The 21,782-nt window shown below is 44.3% G+C and overlaps 1 protein-coding gene across 1 annotated transcript in view; it reads right to left on the bottom strand.

Annotated features, from left to right (window-relative positions):
* Positions 1–21,782, bottom strand: part of pcsk2 (proprotein convertase subtilisin/kexin type 2) — a 45,856-nt gene that overhangs the window by 7,610 nt on the left and 16,464 nt on the right. The window contains exons 4-11 of the mRNA XM_063192211.1: positions 20,327–20,435; positions 19,513–19,550; positions 17,640–17,716; positions 16,872–16,960; positions 15,364–15,539; positions 11,579–11,794; positions 4,779–4,879; positions 538–765 (exon numbers count right to left, since the gene is read on the bottom strand). Coding sequence (XP_063048281.1) covers positions 538–765; positions 4,779–4,879; positions 11,579–11,794; positions 15,364–15,539; positions 16,872–16,960; positions 17,640–17,716; positions 19,513–19,550; positions 20,327–20,435 — 1,034 coding nt within the window. The remainder of the gene's footprint in view (positions 1–537; positions 766–4,778; positions 4,880–11,578; positions 11,795–15,363; positions 15,540–16,871; positions 16,961–17,639; positions 17,717–19,512; positions 19,551–20,326; positions 20,436–21,782) is intronic.

The raw sequence follows: 21,782 nt of genomic DNA, 5'->3' as shown, positions 1-21,782 counted from the left end.
GGCACTTCACTAACTGTGTTTCCTGGAGGGAGCCGGCCACGCAGTGTGTGTGTGTGTGTGTGTGTGTGTGTATGTGTGTGTGTGTGTGTGTGTGTGTGTGTGTGTGTGTGTGTATGTGTGTGTGTGTGTGTGCGCCCGTGTGTATGCGTGTGTAAGAGGCACTCACTGTGTTTCTTGGAAGGAGCCAGCGAAGCAGTGGAACCTCTCCCGCACGGTCTTCCACTCCTGGGCCATGTGTGTGTGTGTGTGTGTGTGTGTGTGTGTGTGTGTGTGTGTGTGTGTGTGTGTGTGTGTGTGTGTGTGTCTGTGTGTGTGTGTGTGTGTGTGTGTGTGTGTGTGTGTGTGTGTGTGTGTGTGTGTGTGTGTGTGTGTGTGTGGGTGTGTGTGTGCGCCTGTGTGTGTGTGTGCGTGTGTGTGTGTGTGTGTGTGTGTGTGTGTGTGTGTGTGTGTGTGTGTGCGCGTGTGTGTGTGTGTGTGTGTGTGTGTGTGTGTGTGTGTGTGTGTGTGTGTGTGTGTGTGTGTGTGTGTACCACTCACTGTGTCTCCTGCAGGGATCCGGCGACGCAGTGGAACCTCTCTGGCACGGTCTTCCACTCCTGGGCCATCTTGACCATGCCGCCGGCGTCCAGCACCCCGTAGCCAAACAGGTGGTTGAACTCCAGGCCCACGCCGTTACGCTGCCAGCGGTGCACCTCGTCATGCAGCTGGTTACGCTTGGACGTCAGCACCGCCAAGTGCTGCATGTCACGCCACGTCAGGTTGGGGCTGAAACAGATAGACACATGCATACATATCCACGCACATACACACACACACACACACACACACACACATGCATACATACACACACACACACACACACATGCATACATACACACACACACACACACACACACACACACACACACACACACACACACACACACACACACACACACACACACACACACACACTGGTTACGCTTGGAGGTGAGGTGAGCACACACACACACACACACACACATACGTGCACACACACACACACACACACACACACACACACACACACACACACACACACACACACACACACACACACACACACACACACACACACACACACACACACACACACACACACACACACACAGGTTACGCTTGGAGGTCAGCACCGCCAGATGCTGCATGTCCCTCCACGTCAGGTTGGGGCTGAAACAGATAGACACATGCATACATATCCACGCACATACACACACACACACACACATGCATACATACACACACACACACACACACACACACACACACACACACACACACACACACACACACACACACACACACACACACACTGGTTACGCTTGGAGGTGAGGTGAGCACCGCCAAGTGCTGCATGTCCCTCCATGTCAGGTTGGGGCTGTTTGGCACACGCAGAGAATAGACACGTGGACACACACACACATGCATACATACGCACACACACACACACACAGACACACACAGACACAGACACACACACACACACAGACACACACATACACACACACACGCACGCACATACACACACACACGCGCATACACACACAGGCGCGCACACACACACACACACACACACACACACACACACATGCACGCACATACACACACAGGCGCACACACACACCCACACACACACACACACACACACACATACACACACACACACGAGCAAACAAACACACAGTGACACAGTGTGATTAGTGTGCTTCCTCAAGCACATTATCAATCTTCTTAATTGGTGGCTCGCTGTCAGTTATGTCCCTTTTCACACGTTTAGTTTAGTTGGTCTCTGTTCAGGCCTCCTAACTGTAGTTCAGGGCTTAGGCCACGGACACAAAGGTCTAACATTGACATTTCTACCTGAGCAAATGAAAGGTTTTTTTGGCTTATTGAAGGCTTGTATGACATATTGTTTTATTTATTATTTATTTACATTTTTTCGTCCACCTTGTCTTTTCCATTCAAATGAATGGCAGAATCAGGCCATCGGAATAGCGTGCTGTAAGGAGAACAGTAATATACCCAGAGCCGCTGACAGCTTTGGCAGGGCCCAGGACAAAGTAATTTGAAAGGGCCCCTCACCCAAGTACTGTACATACAATGTAATGGGGACTCAATTCTGGGCCCCCTCTCTCCCTAGGGCCCGGGACAACATACCCATTTCTCCCCCTCTGTCAGCGGACCTGAATATACCATAACTAGTGTGAATCCATGCACATCCTGCCGTACATGTTAATGAGCTTTTTCATCATGTGGAAGCGATGTTCATCAAGATAAATAGAATATCGAAATTATTTTTTTCCCCCTTTCTGCACATGCACTGTAGGTCCTGTCACGGTCCTCCTGCCATGCCATGATTATGTAAGTTGCCTCGTTTAAATGAGGTAGAGTGTGGGGTTTACTGATAACGAGTTAGCCGGTTAGCCGGCTAGCTGGCTAGCTGCCAAGCGGCTACTGCCCCCGAGGCTGCCACAGAAACATAAGCTCAGATTTCCTGCACCGGCACCGCACTATCGCCAGCGTCTCTCTTTGAATATTTTGAGACAAAAACATTTCCACCAACAACAAAAAAACTAAACAACCAAAAAAAACAAAGCAATGCTTCATGCATTTAATGGTGAAACACATTAGGAAAGATTATAACAGGCTTAATGATGCACGCGCCGAGCCAAGGCAGTAAAATGAGTTAATCTTTGCCTGGAGGTGTGTATTTAGCTTTCTCCCACTTAAGAGCCTTATATCAGTGGTGGGCCAGCCTGAGTGTATTTAGGTGGAGGGAATGGACTCGTAAGCCCACATGCACTATTTACCCTCTGGCTAAAGCGCAGGGCAGGGGCGTAGCAGCAAATCGTGGGCCCTATGTACAATCAGCTCCAATGGACCCCCCCCCCCCCCCATCTTTATATCTGCTTATATCAGCAGGGCCAGGTTATCCATAAGGGCCAGTGGCGCAGTGCCCAGGGGCACCAACCAATTACAGCCAGTTAGGGGCACCACATGGGGACCCACTAGTTTGGCGCCCTCTCGGAACTTGCGTGGTACGTCACATGGTAATCAAACATTTCAAACAAGCGATTTAAGGTTAGGGTTAGGTTTAGGGTTAAGGTTAGGGTTAGGGTTAGGGTTAGGGTTAAGGTTAGGGTTAAGGTTAGGGTTAGGTTTAGGGTTAAGGTTAGGTTTAGGTTTAGGGTTAGGGTCGTATGACGTAAGTGGTAAGTACCGAAAGGGCGTCGAATTAGTGAGTCCCGCACCACATGACACAAATTTTACTATAAATATTGTTTATAACCTCCTGCAAGATGTAGTGCCCGGGGGCACCCCAGTGTCTTAATACGGTCCTGTAAATCAGACACTGTGGGCCCCCTATGTACAAGGGGCCCTGGTGACTCAGTCACACTTACCCCCCCCCTGTACGACACCCCTGAGCGCAGGCCTAACGGCTGTGTCCTCTCCCACTGACGGCAGTGTCATGATTTAGAGCTGGGCAAACACTGGGGCTTCATAGGAGCAGGACGACGGAGGTGTTTACTAGATGTGCATCAGAGGTGGCGGGGAGGCCGGTGGGAGTGGTGGTGGTGGTGGTGGTGGGGGCGTATGCTAACAGCTCCGCTAACAACAGAGGCACTCTGACATGGAGAGGAATGAATGGAACAGCAAAGAGAAGAGAAAAGGGCAGTGGGCATGTACACAGGGTTGCCAGATGAGGCTGACGATTTCCAGCCCAAAAAATGCTCAAAATCCCGCCCAATTCTATTGATTTCTATGGTAAAAATTGGGCAGGTTTTTCCTGCTAAATGCTACCTGCTAAATTTTTACCCGCACGCAGCCATCCTAAGCAGCCCAATTGGGCGGGAAACAGCCCAATCTGGCAACACTGCATGTACATGTGTTCAAACAAGGACTCCCTTCTCTATAAAGGGCAACACGTTTCTTTTTCTTTCTTCTTTTCTTTTCTTTTTTTTCGTTATGTTGAGGGAAAGTTGTAATTCTGCGGTGATTGGGTGGAGGGTGAAATACTTTAATTGCAGGCGATACAGTATGAAGTGTTGTTTCTGGACTTTGCTTGTTTTTCGGTATTTGTCTTGGGGCTTGGGTTGCATTTAGGTATCGCAATAATAAGAAACGATTCAAAATGCAACAGGAGAGAGAGAGAGAGAACAAACCCTTCCAGTCCTTTCAGTCATTTCAGCCAATCTTTGTCAGCTCAAAAGTGTTTCTGTATTTTGAAGGGGAAAAAAAGAGAAACAACCCAGAGCCCTGTGTTCAAACTAATTATAGGTGAGAAGATGAGCTATTCAGTCTCCTCAGAGGTGTTCAGTTCAGTTCAGTAGGGTTTCATCAGTTTAATTATGTGCGTCATTCAAATGGTGAAGCCATTGTGTCTTTGACCCCTTCCATCACCATTTTCCTCTCTTTCTCGCTCTTGCGGAGGGGGAAAAAGGTGTACGCAATTGGCTTCATCTGTCATCGTCCCTCTCACTTTCTCTCTCTCTTTCTCTCTCTCTTTCTCTCTCTCTCTCTCTGTCTCTTTCTGTCTGTCTCTTTCTCCCTGGCATGGAAAAGAAAAGGTGTACACAATTGGCCCCATCTCTCATTGTCCCTCTCTCTCTTTCCCTCTCTCTCCCTCTCTGTCTCTCTCTCTCTCTCTCTCTCTCTCTCTCTCTCTGTCATCCTCTCTCTCTCTCTCTCTCTCTCCCCCTCTCCATCTCTCTTCCCCCCCCCCCCCACCACACTCTCTCAGGGCTAGTATGTGTACGTACTTAGCCTCCAGTGCCAATGCAAACACGCCCGCCGCCTCAGGAGCAGCAGCTGATGTTCCAGAGTGACGCAGAGTGCAGTTGCCGTACAGATCTGTTGTAGCCTGCAACACAAAAAAGCAAAAGCATGCAAGATGCCTGTGTGAAAAAAATTTTGCTCCCACTTTTTTGTATTTTTTTTCATTTTTACGTAAAGTTTCGGGTGAAAAACCCTTCTTCAGAAGAGCAAAAAAATCCCGGTCGAAGCAGACTTTTCCACTCTTGTCTTAGGTGCTGTTTCCACATTTTTGAAAACGCATTGGTTTTGGCCTTCCATTTACACATAAATAGAGTTTTAAAATCCCCATATCAAAAATACGGCTTTAAAAACATCTCATTTAGGGGCTAAAACGCACCTGTTAAAATGGAGTTATTTTTATCCACATGTTGCATTTACACTTAGCCTCGCGAGCCATCCTACGTACTTCCGCCAAAGGATTGGCTCCACTACGGTAGTCTGGCCTTGCTCTTCTGTGGACTGCCAGATCGATGGGATTTTGATCGCAACGCCCCCCATCTAATCTAATCAGAAAACAGCCAATAAGCGAATAAGCGCCCCACGTGGGGGAGAAAGGGTGAGGACGCTCGTGACGATGACGAAAACGTCTGCGCCAATGGCTCTGGTCTGCACTATGTTGTCGTTGAGTAACTGTCGGCCATTGGGTGAGAGCTGTCCAATCATTTCAAACCGTAACTGAGTGCAAACTTCCCGCTTCCTGCAATCGCGTCAGATCACACAACTTCTGACCATGAATACGAAATGAAATGGTAGTATTATGGGATGGTCAGGACCAGGCTAGTTTACACCTACTGTAAACAGGATAAAAAATAACCACCTTAAGATGCCTGTGTGAACATGCTTATTCACCCAGGTGATGTTAACCGAAGAGTATATCTGCCAGTAATTGGGCATCCTCTAAATAAGACTTCATCTTTCAAAACTCAGATGCTTATAGCTACAGTCTTAGGAAAAAGGCATACAACTAATACAACTAAACAAAGGTTGATCATTTGAACAATAGCAAATGATGACTGCCTTCATCCATATAAAATGATTAAATTAGCTATACCATTGAAAGAGGAATCAAACAACAGTCTTGTACAGGGGAAAATAGGTGTTCTGAGGTGACTAAGCATTATATATGAGTACTTACATTTTGTTTTTGTTCAGAAAGGCCCTAGTCTACTCAACATCATGTCACAAATGGAAAACATGTATGCACGTCTGGTCTGTGCTGCACACCGGCACGATGGTAACCATGTTACTACGCTGCTAAACTAAATATAGCAGAGCAAGGTGGAGTGTTGTTCCCCTGCCTTGTCCCTTTGATGGACACACGGGCATGAGGGACCCTCTGGGCTGTCACATACCATTAGTCTCACTAGACCACACCAGGCATCGCAGGTTCACTCTGCGTGTACCTAACAAATGGATGTACTATGTGTGTAAATACTTTTAAAACACAGTGCTCAGTGCAGCTGAAACAAATGAAGGTTTATGTTCACGTTTAGACTGTGTGTTGTTTGTGAAAACAATGTATAGGTAGGTATAAACAAAATATAGGTGTAAACAACTATAGGAATAAACAAAATCCAACATATTTCTCAACCTAAAATCTCTTATGAGGAATGTTTTTTTTCTTGTGACTGACTGCATTCGCTAGTATAGCAAACAACAATTCACCTGCATGTATTTTTTCCACACATTCCCCCCATTGTGATTCCACCGTACTGCATTTGTTTATCTGTGACTGAGCATGATCCATCTTGATAGCGTAGTCGAGCCTGAACGGCACAATCTAAATGTCACGGTGGACCACGTCACCACAGCACAGGCTGATTCCTCTAGTGCTGGACTGGTCACCTGGCATACAGGGCATTCTCCCAGTTGGACCGCCTGTCCTCAGGGGGCAATACTGCTGTTTTGTTCGCTTTGCCCTGATGAAGACCTATGGTCGAAACATGTTGGCATTTTAATTTCAATTATGAGTAGCCACAGATAATAAAGGCTTTTTAATATACCTCTCTACCAAGAATATCAGCCATTACCCTCAAGTAGGCGTTTCAGAGTTCCCCGCTTCAACCGCAACAGACTTAAACATGCTTTCATACATCAATCTATTCTTTTGCTAAATCAGTTGTAAGACTACATAGTATTTATTACTTCATGGTGGTATTATCTTCAAGTTATGTGGGTTGTATGTAATATATGTATGTATGTATGTTTGCCTGTACATAGGCCTGTGTCTTTTGTTTTGTCAGCTGTGCAATAGTCTTGTGATGTGATGTTATTGTGTAGGCCTATGTTTTTCTGTTTTCTGTATTCTGTTTCGTCTTAACGAGTGTTGCTCAGGGATGCAAACTGAATTTCAGTGCAAACTGACAATAAAGTATCATCGTATCGTATCGTATCGTATCGTATCGTATCGTATCGTATCGTATCGTATCCTTCTTCAGACTGATTCACCTCTGAGTGCCTGGGACCTTCTGCTCTCCTAATACTGTTGTTGTTGTTGTCTCTGTTTTTGCCTTTAAGCAGCCTATGATTTATATGGGGCAGCCCATTTGTCCATCTTTAATAGGCAATAGGCCGCACCAATCATAATAATGTAGAAAACATAGGGGCCGTCTCAACGTACGGTCTACGCCAGGGTTTCCCAAACTGGGGTGCGTGCCCCCCTGGGGCTGCGTGGCCTGCCGAAAGGGGGTGCACAAGCCAAATAGAGCCTTGGTGGATATGGGAGTTTTTATACAGCATTAATGAACATTTAAGTAGTTTTTAATTGTATGGTGAATTGTATGCTGGAAGGGTCCATCTGAAGTGTAGTTTAACTCCTAGACAATTGGAAAAGAGGATTCCCCAATACAACTGTGCATAATGTGCAGTGAATCATAGTTGCGTGGCCATCAGCACACCAAAATATTTGCTTAGGGGGTGCGCGGACCACATTGAAATGTACAAGGGGGTGCGCAGGGGGAAAAGTTTGGGAACCGCTGGTCTACGCCAAAAAATGCCCAGGTTGTTTTTTGGGTCCCAGTGCAGGCCTGGGCAGATTCCTCTAGTGCCTAAGGACAGTGCTGATCTTTCCGCCATCATCCTGTACTAATACATTACTACATGCCTCGCTTCCTAGTCTTCCCATCTATTCACCGTATTAGTCAGCAAGCCTGGTAAAGGATATTTTGTTTTCCAGTACACGTCATCTGAAGCACGACAGTGCGTTTAAATCAATTATGGATGCTAAAGGTGTCACTTCCTCAAGACACCATTTAGAGTGCTCTTTTTGAAATACAACAGGTCCTTTCGAGTTGTGCATGGATAGTGCACATGAAAAATGTCCTATACCCATTTACCCTTCATTAGAAAGTGAGTGAGTGAAAATAGACAGAATAACTTAATAAAAAGAGGATACAAAGTAATATGACATGATGAATTAGAGAAAACCTTCCAGCACTGTTGTTGTGGTAATCAAAGGAGTTGAGTGATAGCAGCGTTTATTCCCATAGCAAAAGAAGTAGACTAGTAGCTTTTTATTCATGTTAAAGGGCAACTCCTGTCCATTTCAATGTGCTGTTGTATTGCTCACGCTACCCTTAACTTGACAGTAGGTGGAGAAGCCGCAGTTTTTGGCTCAGCCCTTTCCGAGATATGAGCTATTCTAATGGGGGCAACTTTTGTTTACATTTTTTTTTTTTAAATGAGCATAGGCCTACTCCAAATATTTTCCCAAAAGGTATCACTGTTTGCTAGCTGTCTGCTGATGTTGCAGATGTTGTGCGGATGGATGTTTTGGATGTTTTTGGGAATGAATAAAAATGTTTTTTTGAAATGTAAACAAAAGTTGCCCCCATTAGAATAGCTCATATCTCAGAAAGGTCTGAGCCAAAAACTGTGGCATCACCAGCTACTGAAAAGTCAAGGGTAGCGTGAGAAATACAACAGCACATTGAAATTGACAGGAGTTGCCCTTTAAGATCTTCCATTTGTGTGTGCTATGACTGGCTCAGTTTTCACTGATGGCAGCTTGTGGCTTTCATAGTTGAACTCCTGCTTTGCAGACTCAAGTCCTCCACCAAAAGACCTTTCACCAACGTTGTCTCAATATCCATCACCGGAAAAAATGAATGAAAAAAACACAAAAACAAAACAAAACAAAATAAAACAAAACAAAACAATGGCCCCTTGAAAGAACCGTAGTTTCCTGTCTGCTTACGTCTAACCCCATCACGCCATATTATATACAGTTGAGGACGATATTATTAGCCCCCCTCCTGAAATTAGAATTTTTTTCTTGATTTCTCAGTTAATAGTCAATATAGTGCCATTTATTAACCAAAACTGACACCAGGCACTTTGATTAGTTGTTAGCCATGTTGGCACATGTCCTACCAGGGATTTTGGCCCATTTTTTCATTGTAAATAGTTAAGTTGGTTCAAATTGCATGGATGTTGAGGATGGACATTAGCACTCTTCTAAGATTATCTAAAGGATTGAGGTCTGAACCACTCCATGACCATGGTTTTAGTGTCCCTGAAGAACATTTGAACTATATTTGATGTAGGTTTTGGGTTATTATCTTATTGAAAGATCCAGTGAAGATCTTAGCTTCCTCTATGAGCATATTTTTGCATGGTCACCTTCCACATTTTATCAAAATCTTCTGTTTTTATGGTGCCGTACAGCCAAACAAGGTTTCCTTTGGTTGAGGCGGTCACAAAATGATGCTTCCACCACCAAGTTGAATTGTGGAAACCGTGTTATAAATGTTTAAGGTCTGTCCATTTCTTCACCTGACAGAAGCAGAATTCATGCATCAAAGCAGGTGCAACTGAATCTCATCAGATGCAAGCAGAGACTTTCAAAACTATTTTTTGACTTTCAAATGTTCACAGGCAAAGCTCAATACCACTCTGATATGCACCGCCTTTAGTAAAGGCGTTCTTCTGTGATGATGGCCCCAAAGCCCAATATGAATACAAGCCATAACAGCTGCCATTCTTGAAATAAGAACTCCAGGTGGGGCCAGGTCAATAACAATCATCTGGGCAGGTGTCCAATGCTTCTTTGGCCTAATGAGACTAAGCAGTTTCCAGTTACACATACTGGTGGGTGCATCAAGTTTTTAGTCTGTTATTCAGCCTCAGACACAGTGAGTCTGGGTCTGGGTCTGGATCTGGATTGCTGGGTCTTCCAACAACATTGTAACCCAAAGCATACATTTAAATTAGTTCAGAAGTTCTTTAAGGACACTAAAACCATGATATTGGAATGACACGCTCATAGTCCAGCCCTCTATCCCACTGAGAGTCTGTGGCAAATGTCTATGCTCAGCATCCATGCAATTTGGACCAGCTAGAACACTTTGCAGTGACGAAATGAGCCAAAATCCCTAGTGGGGTATGTGCCAACCTAGGTAACAACTTATCAGAGCCTGTTGTGAGTTTTGGTTCATACATGGCGCCATATTGACTATTAATGATCAGGGGGCTAATCATTTTGTCCTTTTCATTTTTGGCCTTTTTTGTTCAAAGTCCTTGTAACAATAGAAAAATCCAAATTCAACTCATTGGACATTATCTCCATCAGTGTATTTGTTCCCAGAATAACAGAAACGGGACAAAAAGGTCATTCTCACTGAGAAATCAAGAGAAATGTCTAATTTCAGGTAGGGGGCTAATAATATCGTCCTCAACTGTATATATTTTATTTATGTTTTGTTACTAAAATGGTAATGAGCATGTCTTTAATCTGTCAATTAAAGACTGCCGATAATGATATAACGAAGTTGTTATGATTTAGATGAGGTTTCAGCACACAGTGAGTCAGATATCTGGTGGACCAAAGGGCTATGAATACCACTGTGCTCTCTTCACCCTTCAGCAGTGCTGCCCAGGCTAATGTTGCAAACACAACGTCCATGTTCTGAACATGAGCATGAAGCCTGAAGTGGGGTTGTGCACAGATAACTTCTAGATGTGACACTACAAAAATTAAAAAACATCTGATTGATTGATTGATTGATTGATTGATTGATTGATTGATTGATTGATTGATTGATTGATTGATTGATTGACTGATTGATTGATTGATTGATTGATTGATTGATTGATTGATTGATTTTTTTAAATTGTTTGCCTGTCTTGTAGGGACATGTTGACACATTTTGTACACACAACGTTAAAATGCCATTCTTTTGAAAGCCTCACAGACAGACAAGCTGACACTTTCAGTATTAGTACAGGCCTAGTATTTCACATTGTTGAAAAAATACTCACAATTAGACAAATAGACATATTTTGCTGGCGTGGCACTAAAAGACCTAGTGTACCACACCATTCTCTTGAAAGCCTCACAGAGAGGCACAAAATACGCTTTAATACGCGAAAGACTGAAATTCCCCCCCAAATTTGGGCTTGCATGCCCATGGGGACCCAGGTTTGAGTCTGGCCTGGGTCATGCCACCAAAACCCTGCCCCATCTGATCTCTCCCCACATTCACTTCCTGTCATAATCTCCACTGTCCTGTCAATAAAGGCATCGGAAAAGCCCCCAAAAATATATGAATACGCGTAAGATGTACCACGCCAACACTAAAAGACCTAGTGTACCAGGCCATTCTCTTGAAAGCCTCACAGACAGGCACGCTTTAGTACGCATGGTACTACACTAAAGGACCTAGTGTACCACACCATTCTCTTGAAAGCCTCACAGACAGGCACGCTTTAGTACGCATGGTACTACACTAAAGGACACGTCACGTACCACGCCGGCCTCGGGGTTCCTCTTGCGTCCGTTGCTGAAGGTGGAGGCCAGTGTGGAGGAGCAGCTCTCGTCGTAGAGTGCCGTGCGGCCGTCGTTGATGGCCGAGTTGATGGAGATGGTCCACATGCTGGAGGCATAGCCGTCACAGTTGCAGTCGTCATAGCTACCCCCGTCTCCAGACGCCCAGACATAGATACTGCCTTTCCCACCACGACCCTGATGGACGAAGGGAGGGAGGGAGAGAGGGAGCGAGGGAGAGAGGGAGGGAAGAAGGGAGGGAGAGAGAGGGAGGGAGAGAGGGAGAGAGCGAGCAAGGGAGGGAGAGAGGGAGAGAGGGAGAGAGGGAGAGAGGGAGAGAGGTAGGGAGAGAGGGAGAGAGGGAGAGAGAGAGAGGAAACATTATGCCCACACAGATGCACACACATGCACACAAACACACACACACACACACACACACACACACACACACACACACACACACACACACACACCCCATCATAATCATTATCATCATCACCATCATTAACATCATCTCTAGCCCACACAAGACTAGCCTTTAGTACTGCGATCGGACATTTTGTATTTTTTACATCTGTAAACATCTAGTGTTTCTCAACTGGAATAGTCTTGTGACCCACAATTTGCCATGGTCAATACGTTGTGACCCAAACTGCGTGTCGCACCGTCAGATTCTTCCAATAATAATAAAAAATATTATCATGCATTTCATAATATGCATTATTATTTGCATTGTATGCTGATATACAATGTGTCTTATGAAGTAGTGGAGAGGAAAAGGCCTATTAACCATGTTTCACTCTGTCTTCAACATCATAGTCATTTTTAGTGCATTGCATCACAGCTCCGCGACCCACCCAGGAACCCTCCGCGACCCACTTTTGGGTCCCGACCCACCAGTTGAGAATCACTGATCTAGAGCATCTAGTGCTTCTAGTGCTGTGACTTGAAAACAGTGATATGAACAGACGTGTGGAGTCTAATACAAAACAGTATGCCTACACACTAGGGCTGTAACGATATTGTATCGAACCGAGAAATCGGGATACACAGAGTCACGACACTGTATCGTGATAAAAAGAGGCAGTATCGTGATACGCCCTTTTAACGTTTTGATACCCATCTGCCCAGAAAACAACCACATGATATGAACTGATAGTGCTTCCAAGCATCATCATTATTATAGAAACTTTTAAAAATTATTTGTAGCCTCTTATAACCTATTCTACCTTTGAACTATCATAGTTTTTATTCATAAAGATTATAATGTTGGCAAATGTAAAATCGAGGGGTGTATCGAACCGTAGGTCATGAATCGTGATACAAACCGAATCGTGAGTTGAGTGTATCGTTACAGCCCTACTACACACATCATCATTTATATCCTGCAAGAGTTATAACGGAGGTCTGTTGTTTTGTAATTTTCCATGTGTAAAGATCTAATATAACATAGTTTCCCATGTTGTTAGTTGAAAACAGTGATGTGCGAATGTGATGTGTATGGTCAAATAAACAAGACATTATGACAACACGCATTATCATTTCCATCCCACAGCAGCGGAGAGTTAGTATTGCCATCCGTTATTTTGTATTTTCTTTTCGCTTATTGCCTGTGTACACATGTAACGCAACATGTTATTTCTGTGTATTTACATGACATTAGTGATGTATGAATAGATGTGTATGGCCAGCTAGGCAGCCCCTAATGAGTGTGTGAACAACATGATGACTGTAGCAATTACTCTAAATGTAATCATGTGAAATGAACTGCTATAGGCTGCCTAGAAAACAACTCTGATGCTGCTCTTACCCTTAGATTTCTCTACTGTTCATGTGCTGCAAATGATAATTGATGATAAGTGATGATAATTGATGAAATGTGTTTGTGTAGTTTCGTGGGATCAATATGTACCAGGTGTTTTAATTATCTTGGCTGCAGTGTGTACTTTGTAGTATTATGTCCCCTGGAGCTTCTTTGGAGTTTGGAGGTTGGGGTGCACACAACACATCCTCAAGGCAGTTATGGAGGTGCCAGACACAAGTGGTAGACAGTGTGATGAAGTGGTCCGCACACTGGACACTAGCTAATGCCTAGTGTGCTGACCATTTCATCACCCTGGTGTTTCTTTATCTCGGAAACGGTAACACTTTATAATAATGTCTGCTTAGTAAAGACTTAGTAAATAATTTACTAATGATGAACAAAACATTAACAAATGTTTTTTATCATGAACTAAATTATCATGAATTAATGCTTTATAAAATATCTACAAATAATATATACAAGATTTTACATACCTTATAACAGAGTATTTTATTCATTTACAAGCAATTTGTAAATGTTTGATAAATATAAGATATTGACATAACATTTCCTAGTCATTTACAAACATTTGCTAACATTTCCTAGTCATTTACAAACATTTGTTAATGTTTTGTTCATCAATAGTTAATTATGTATTACGTCTTTATAATGCTTTTTTGCATCCATTATTATAAAGTGTTACCTTGGAAACTGTTTACATTCTGAGATGAGCTGTATCTAAGAAATATGACGAACAGATGCTGAAACTACCACAATTCTGTTTTTCTTTATGGCTGGTAGTAACGCTAACACATAAAAACATCTAACAACCATTTTTTGGAAGGCAGGGGCCCCTAGGCTGCACCCACATCTAGCCTATGCATTAATGCGGCCCTGTTGCATGTCATCAGGCTATCTTGCTGACGCCGTCTGCCATGGCTTACAGTGTGAGAGACAGGCGAAAGCTGTCAGCGGCCCCTGACAATAGCAGTGCTGTATACAGACAGTATGTGTTGCATCAGACCTTGTTGACTGTATATACGTATACTTGCTGTTGTACTGTTTGTACATACATAGGTGTTGCATTTCACCTTGTTGACGCCATCTGCCATGGCTTGCAGCGTGAGAGACAGGACGGAGCTGTAAGAGGCCCCTGACAATGCTGTATATACAGTTAGTGTTGCATATCATCAGAGGCTACCTTGTTGACTGTATATGTATATGTAAGTGTTGCATTTCATCAGACTATCTTGTTGACACCGTCTGCCATGGTTTGCAGAGTGAGAGACAGACCAAAGCTGTAAGCTCCCCCTGACAGTGCTGTATATACAGTTAGTGTTGCATATCATCAGACTACCTTTTTGGCTGTACTGTATATGTAGGTGTTGCATTTCATCAGGCTACCTTGTTGACACCGTCTGCCATGGCTTGCAGCGTGAGAGACAGGCTATGCCGTAAGCGGTCTCTGACAATACTATTGTAATACTATTATAGGAATGCTGTATACATACAGAAGGTGTTGCATTTCATCAGGCTACCTTGTTGACTGTATATGTATGTGTTGCATGTCATCATGCTACCTTGTTGACTCTGTCTGCCATGGCTTGCAGTGTGAGCTCTCGGGGCCTTATTGACTGTATATGTTCCCGGGGCCTTATTGACGGTATATGTATGTGTTGTCATCATGCTACCTTGTTGACTGTATATGTATGTGTTGCATATCATCATGCTACCTTGTTGACGCCGTCTGCCATGGCTTGCAGCGTGAGTTCCCGGGGCCTTATTGACTGTATATACAGTATGTATGTATTGCATGTCGTCATGCTACCTTGTTGACTCCATCTGCCCGGCCAAAGCTGACAATGCTATATGTATGTGTTGCATTTCATCAGACTATCTTGTTGACGCCGTCTGCCATGGCCTGCAGCGTGAGCTCTCGGGGCCTTATTGACTGTATATGTACCTTGTTGACTCCGTCTGCCATGGCTTGCAGCGTGAGTTCTCGGGGCCCGTCCACCGTCTTGCCGTCATCGGTGGGCCCCCAGCTGGCGCTGTAGATGTCGATGACCTGCGGCATGTGGCTGATGGACGACGCCTCGATGATGTCCGTCATGAAGGGCTGGTCCAGCATGCGGATACCTGCAAGCAATGCATTGGTGCCATTAGTGAAGTGAAAGTGAAAGCCCAACTGGGAAACTCCAACTCCCATTGTCATTGTGACACAGCACTCCACAGTACACAAGTGTTCACTGCACACTGCAAAATTGCATTTATGCCTCACCCCTACAAGGGGGCAGCCCCCAGTGCCGCCCCTAAGGGAGCAGTGCGGCGGTGTGGTACCATGCTCAGGGTACCTCAGTCATGATGGAGGAGGATGGGGGAGAGCACTGATTAATTACTCCCTCCACCTGGCGGGTCGGGAGTCGAAACAGCAACCTTTGGGCTACAAGTCTGACACCCTAACCGCTTACCCATGACTGCCCATTCATAATAATAGTAAAAATATGAACATAAAGATGAATGTCCGCACTCCTCCTCCCGTGTTGCTTTTCTTTCACAAGTATTTTTCCAAGTGAGGCTCGTGTGCGTGCGGACATTCATCTTGGATGTACTACGCACCACTACCTCACTTAATAATACTGTAATAATAAAAAACAATAATAATAAACGTTGCTTCTCTGATTATATAATTTGTCAGGAGTGGTGGGGAAATGGTAATTGCCTGTTTATTTTCCCACTTGGCAGCAGGTTATTTTAATCCAATCAATGGGCATAAACAATGATTAACACCACAATAAAAAAAAAAATTGAAACGATGACTAAAATTCACCCAGACTCTAGATGCCACCATTTTTTGAAGTATTAGTAATAGTATTAGAGACACCATCGACCCCAGGTTGCTCAAATCACTTACAGTAGATACACATTAATTGGCACAAACCATCAAAGACAGCTTGCCAGCATAATGTGTGTACAGTTAGTCATGTAATCCATATGGACTGATAGGATTTATCCAGTTCACAGCCAGCAAAAAACAACACGCCTGCCAATTAATACGACAGTCTATATGGAGCATGTAACTAAGTGAGATTAACGCAAATCTGAGCAATGAGTGATTATGGAATTGCTGTAAACCCTGGCTTTCCCTCGTATTGATTTGAAATGTCAAACTAATCTGACTACACTGTACCGTAAACTGGCTGCCATTGAGTGTCTCTTCAGTTAAAAAAAAATCAATTTTCTGTAAAGCGGCTTTGAGTACCAAGAAAAGCGCTGTATAAAACTGATTTATTATTATTATTATTGTTGTTGTTGTTGTTGTTGTTGTTGTTGTTGTTGTTGTTGTTGTTGTTGTTGTTGTTGTTGTTGTTGTTGTTATTATTATTATTATTATTATTATTATATAACATTATATATATATAAATAATATACCAGTACATATAATATTATTTTTAAAAACACCCAACATACCGGCTACTTTGGCGTTGTAAGCGACTCCCACGCCACAGATGTTGTTGTTGGCCACTGCTGATACCTCTCCTGCACATCGAGTGCCATGACTATGGAGAAAGAGGAGAGGAGGAAGAAAAAGATATGAGCCCGTAATCATGTAACATTTTAAAGATTTGGGGAAAAAAGGGCTTGACAACACTAACCTCATCCTCAAAACCAACATTCATACAAACATCTTCTGAAACCATTTTTGTTTGGCAATGAATGTAGACCCTTAATGCACACCGTACCATCTGAGGCAAGCTGTTATAGTCAGTGAAAGGTTAATTAACATATTACTACTCTACTATGACATAACACAGGGCCTTTAGTAATGCACTACGACTTGGTCATAACAACACATTTATAACCGCGTGTTTTAATGGGTTAACTCTCAGGATATGAATACATTTGGTGTTACTAGAATGGCAATGACTGAGAATGTATTACTAAAGGCCCGGTGTAATGTCATAGTGGTGTAGTACTATAATAGTTAAGTCTTTTCAATGACTATTACAGTGTTCCACTGGTAGAAATACAATTTCTGTGCTCACTCTAGTTAAATGATTTAAGAAGCTAGTGACAACTCAATCTGGTTTCTCAGGCTATACTGTATGTGTTTTTCTAAATTAATTATGTTTGGCAAAAGGGAAAAAGTGCAACAACTGAAGGGGAAATACAACTAAAATATAGTATTTTCCTTTTCCCTGTTTGACATCATAGCAGATAATTGGATATGGATATTACCTGTTAAACCAGTCGTCTGTGTAGCGCGGATAGGGGTAAGGGTCATTACTGCTGAAATCATAACTGGCCTCAGCATTCTGGAAGAAATAAAGGGTGAGGTGAGTAAAATTAAAAAGTCACAATGTCATTCACAGTGGCAGGATAAGGCGGTGAAAAAAAACAGGACAGAGGCAAACAAGGCTATTTATGCAAAAACTATTTTGATAAAATACTCTAATAGGTGACCAAACGGTTGGTAGATATTCAGAGAAAGAGGCACTGATTGATCTGCTTGTAAATCCAATGATGTGCATGACACAATATCAAAACAGTGCCCATTGCTTTATCCATATTTCTTTTTAAAAATGGCAAGTGCTTTTCGACAGGTTGTGAGTAACAATATGGCGCCTGCTCTTGCTACTCTTGCTTGCTTCTACAGAGACAGCAGAGTGAGTCTGGCAGGTTTGTGAGTCAGAGGCAGGTTTGATTCCTCGTGCTGGCAGAGAGACAAACATGTAGGTGGGTGGGGGTGGGGTGGTTGGGGTTTGGGGGGGGGGTGACTAATAAGTACCCTTCCCTTCCCTCCCACTCACTCATCTCATGCACTACAGCTGATGCCACCTGTGCAAGGGATCACCTGACCCGGGAAACACTCCTGTGCACTACACAGATGGGTCAGACACAGACACAGACACAGACACAGACACAGACACAGACACAGACACAGACACAGAGGCATACAAACGCACGCACACACGCACGCACGCACGCACGCACGCACGCACGCACGCACGCACGCACGCACACACACACACACACACACACACACACACACACACACACACACACACACACACACACAGTGTCTCTCTGGAATCACAGAAATATCTGTCATCATCATCATGTTGATCTACTTCTACTTTTTTGATTGGCGTCTGGTATAGCCTGCATCACGCCATACTCCCTCTGCCACGACGCCGCTGTCTTTTCTCAGCTCAAAAACTAATCAGGGTTACTGGGTGCTCTAATTTGCCACATCTCAGCTACTGGCTTATTTAATTTGCGTGGCGAAGTAGACGTAAATTAAATACTTCTGTATCACAAAAGCGTGCGCTTGTGTTCTATGGCTGAGCAGCAGCAGGTATGACGTGGCACTTCATAACGGTTTCATATTGGTGGCGCTCTTATTCAATTATAAGTCCTATTGTGTTTCTTCGTTTTTCCTCCCTGGTGTTGTCAGGCCAACAATTACGTAAGAAGAGACCCATGACCATGAAGTACAACAAAGCATTCACTGTGAAAAAAAAACAAAAAACAGCTGCCTCAGAATTCAAAGTTAATTTGAATCCTAATTGTAAGTTCAACTCCACACAACTTACAATAAAGATTTAAATTAACTTGGAATTCTGAGGCAGCTGCTAAACTTGTGATTTCAAGTAAAACCAGGGGTGTCAAACTCAAATTGCCTGAGGGACAAAATCAAAATCTGGAACAAAGTCGCGGGCCGAACTCGACAATTAATTTAAAAAATGAACTAAAATTGTGCTGCATGCACTTTATACTCACAGTTAAATTTCACATACACTCTTTACCATCATATTTGTTCATTAAAATGTGTCTGCACATCCTGTGACACAGCAAATGTCATGTTCAAGTCATGTTACGCTATTATGCCATACATTAATGGTGTATGTGGGCCAACTGTAATACACATTTCAAATGATCTCGCGGGCCGAATAAAATGGCTTCGCGGGCCAAAATTGGCCCCCGGGCCTGAGTTTGACATCCCTGAGTTAAACCACGCTGTTGCCATTGCAGAGTATAGCAGAATAAATTAACTACATAAGCCATCATGACTTATCACTGATATCATTATTTACAGTTTTTAACTTACATAATTTGCCGCAAGGTCTGGATGAAGATAGTCAATTCCTAGAAAGATAGATAGATGGACATATATGTAAGCAACTGTATATCATAATATTATAAGTAAGTTTAATTACACCGTAATTATATATATATATATATACGGTGTAATTAAACTTACTTATAATATCATGATATACAGTTGCTTACATATATGTCAGTGTTTAAATACAGGACATCAAAATGATGGGATGAAAGGCCTACCAAATGAATCCTACCTTAAAGGTGCACTGTGTAGGATGGTGGCCAGAATAGGTATTACAACTATACTGGCCATTAAAGCTGCGCGGCCTATTGCTAAAATTAAAACTTTTTATGAATATTCACTAAGTAATAAACAACTATCTACTAGTATGACCAAGGTACAGGAAGTAAAACACTAAAATGTCTATTTCTGGAAATTCAAAATGGCAGAAATAGAGAAGACCCCCCTTTTCATGTATGAAAAGTGCAATTTTCCCATTCATGATGAACACTTAAAATTTGATCGTGGTGGTAAGTATTTGTGAATAAGATAACATTTGTGAATGGGGAGCATGAATTCTGGAAATAAACTATTAAAAATATTACACAGTGCACCATTTGTGAATAATCTTCCCAGGATGCCAAGAGATGGGCACCCTGATCTCAGAAAGTAAAAGCCGTGGAATGATACATGGCAAGAAATTTCACTTTCAGAGGCTGGTTTGGTTTTCACCCCCTCCAGATACCAGGGAGCAAAGAAACACAATAAATCAAATGAATGACGACTACACTCCCAACAGTCCCAACAGGGCACGTACCATCATCCATTATGGCAATTGTCACCCCTCTGCCGGTGAAGCCGAGCTCCCAGGCCTCCGCCACGTTCAGATCCAGCCCAGGGGTGCCATCCGCCTGCCCTGTGTTTATCTAATAATCACACATACACAGTGATTCAGGACCGCAGCCTTCACACAGAGCGGAGCAGAGCAACGGGAGACGTGACAAAGGAGATGGTGGATAGAAGAGGAGAGGAGAGGAGAGGAGAGGAGAGGAGAGGAGAGGAGAGGAGATGAGAGAAGAGAGAAGATGAGAGGAGAGGAGAGGAGAGGAGAGGAGAGGAGAGGAGGAGAGGAGAGGAGAAAAGAGGAGAGGAGAGGAGAGGAGAAAAGAGGAGAGGAGACGAGACGAAACGAGGAGAGGAGAGGAGACGAGATGAGATGAGGCGAGGAGAAAAGAGGAGAGGAGAGGAGAGGAGAGGAGATGATGGGAGAGAGGAGAGGAGAGGAGAGGGGAGGAGATGAGAGGAGATGAGAGGAGAGGAGAGGAGAGGGGAGGAGAGGAGAGGAGAGGAGGGGGGAGGAGGAGAGGAGAGGAGAGGAGGAGAGGAGAGGAGAGGAGGAGAGGAGAGGAGAGGAGAGGAGGGAGAGGAGAGGAGAGGAGAGGAGAGGAGAGGACAGGACAGGAGAGGAGATGAGAGGACAGGAGAGGAGAGGAGAGGAGAGGGGAGGAGAGGAGAGGAGAGGGGAGGAGAGGAGAGGAGAGGAGAGGAGAGGAGGGGGGAGGAGAGGAGAGGAGAGGAGAGGAGAGGAGGGGGGAGGAGAGGAGAGGAGAGGAGAGGAGAGGAGTGGGGAGGGGAGGAGAGGAGAGGAGAAGAAGAGGAGCGGAGATGAGAGGATATGACAGGGGAGGAGAGGGGAGGAGAGCAGAGGAGAGGAGAGGAGAGGAGCGGAGAGGAGAGGAGAGGGGAGGAGAGGAGAGGAGAGGAGAGGAGAGGAGAGGGGTAAAGAGAGGAGAGGAAGAGAGAGAGAGAGGAGAAGAGATGGGAGGAGAGGAGAGGAGAGGAGAGGGGAGGAGAGGAGAGAGGAGAGGAGAGCAGAGGAGAGGAGAGGAGAGGAGAGAAGAGGAGAGGAGAGGAGAGGAGAGGGGAGGAGAGGAGAGAAGAGGAGAGGAGAGGAGAGGAGAGGGGAGGAGGAGAGGAGAGGAGAGGAGAGGAGAGGAGAGGAGAGGAGAGGAGAGGAGAGGAGAGGAGAGGAGGAGAGGAGAGGAGGGGATAGGAGAGGAGAGAAGAATAGGAGAGGAGAGGAGAGGAGAGGAGAGGGGAGGGGAGGAGAGGAGAGGAGGAAAGGAGGAGAGGAGACGGGAGGAGAGAGAAGGAGAGGAGGAGAGAGGAGAGGAGAGGGGAGGAGAGGACAGGAGAGGAGAGGAGAGGAGATGAGAGGGGAGGAGAGGAGAGGAGAGGGGAGGAGAGGAGAGGAGAGGAGAGGAGGAGAGGAG

This window comes from Engraulis encrasicolus, chromosome 24, assembly GCF_034702125.1.
Source record: "Engraulis encrasicolus isolate BLACKSEA-1 chromosome 24, IST_EnEncr_1.0, whole genome shotgun sequence".
Classification (NCBI taxonomy): Eukaryota; Metazoa; Chordata; class Actinopteri; order Clupeiformes; family Engraulidae; genus Engraulis; species Engraulis encrasicolus.
Note: the sequence above shows the minus strand (reverse complement) of the source record. Positions and strands in the feature narration are given on the sequence as shown.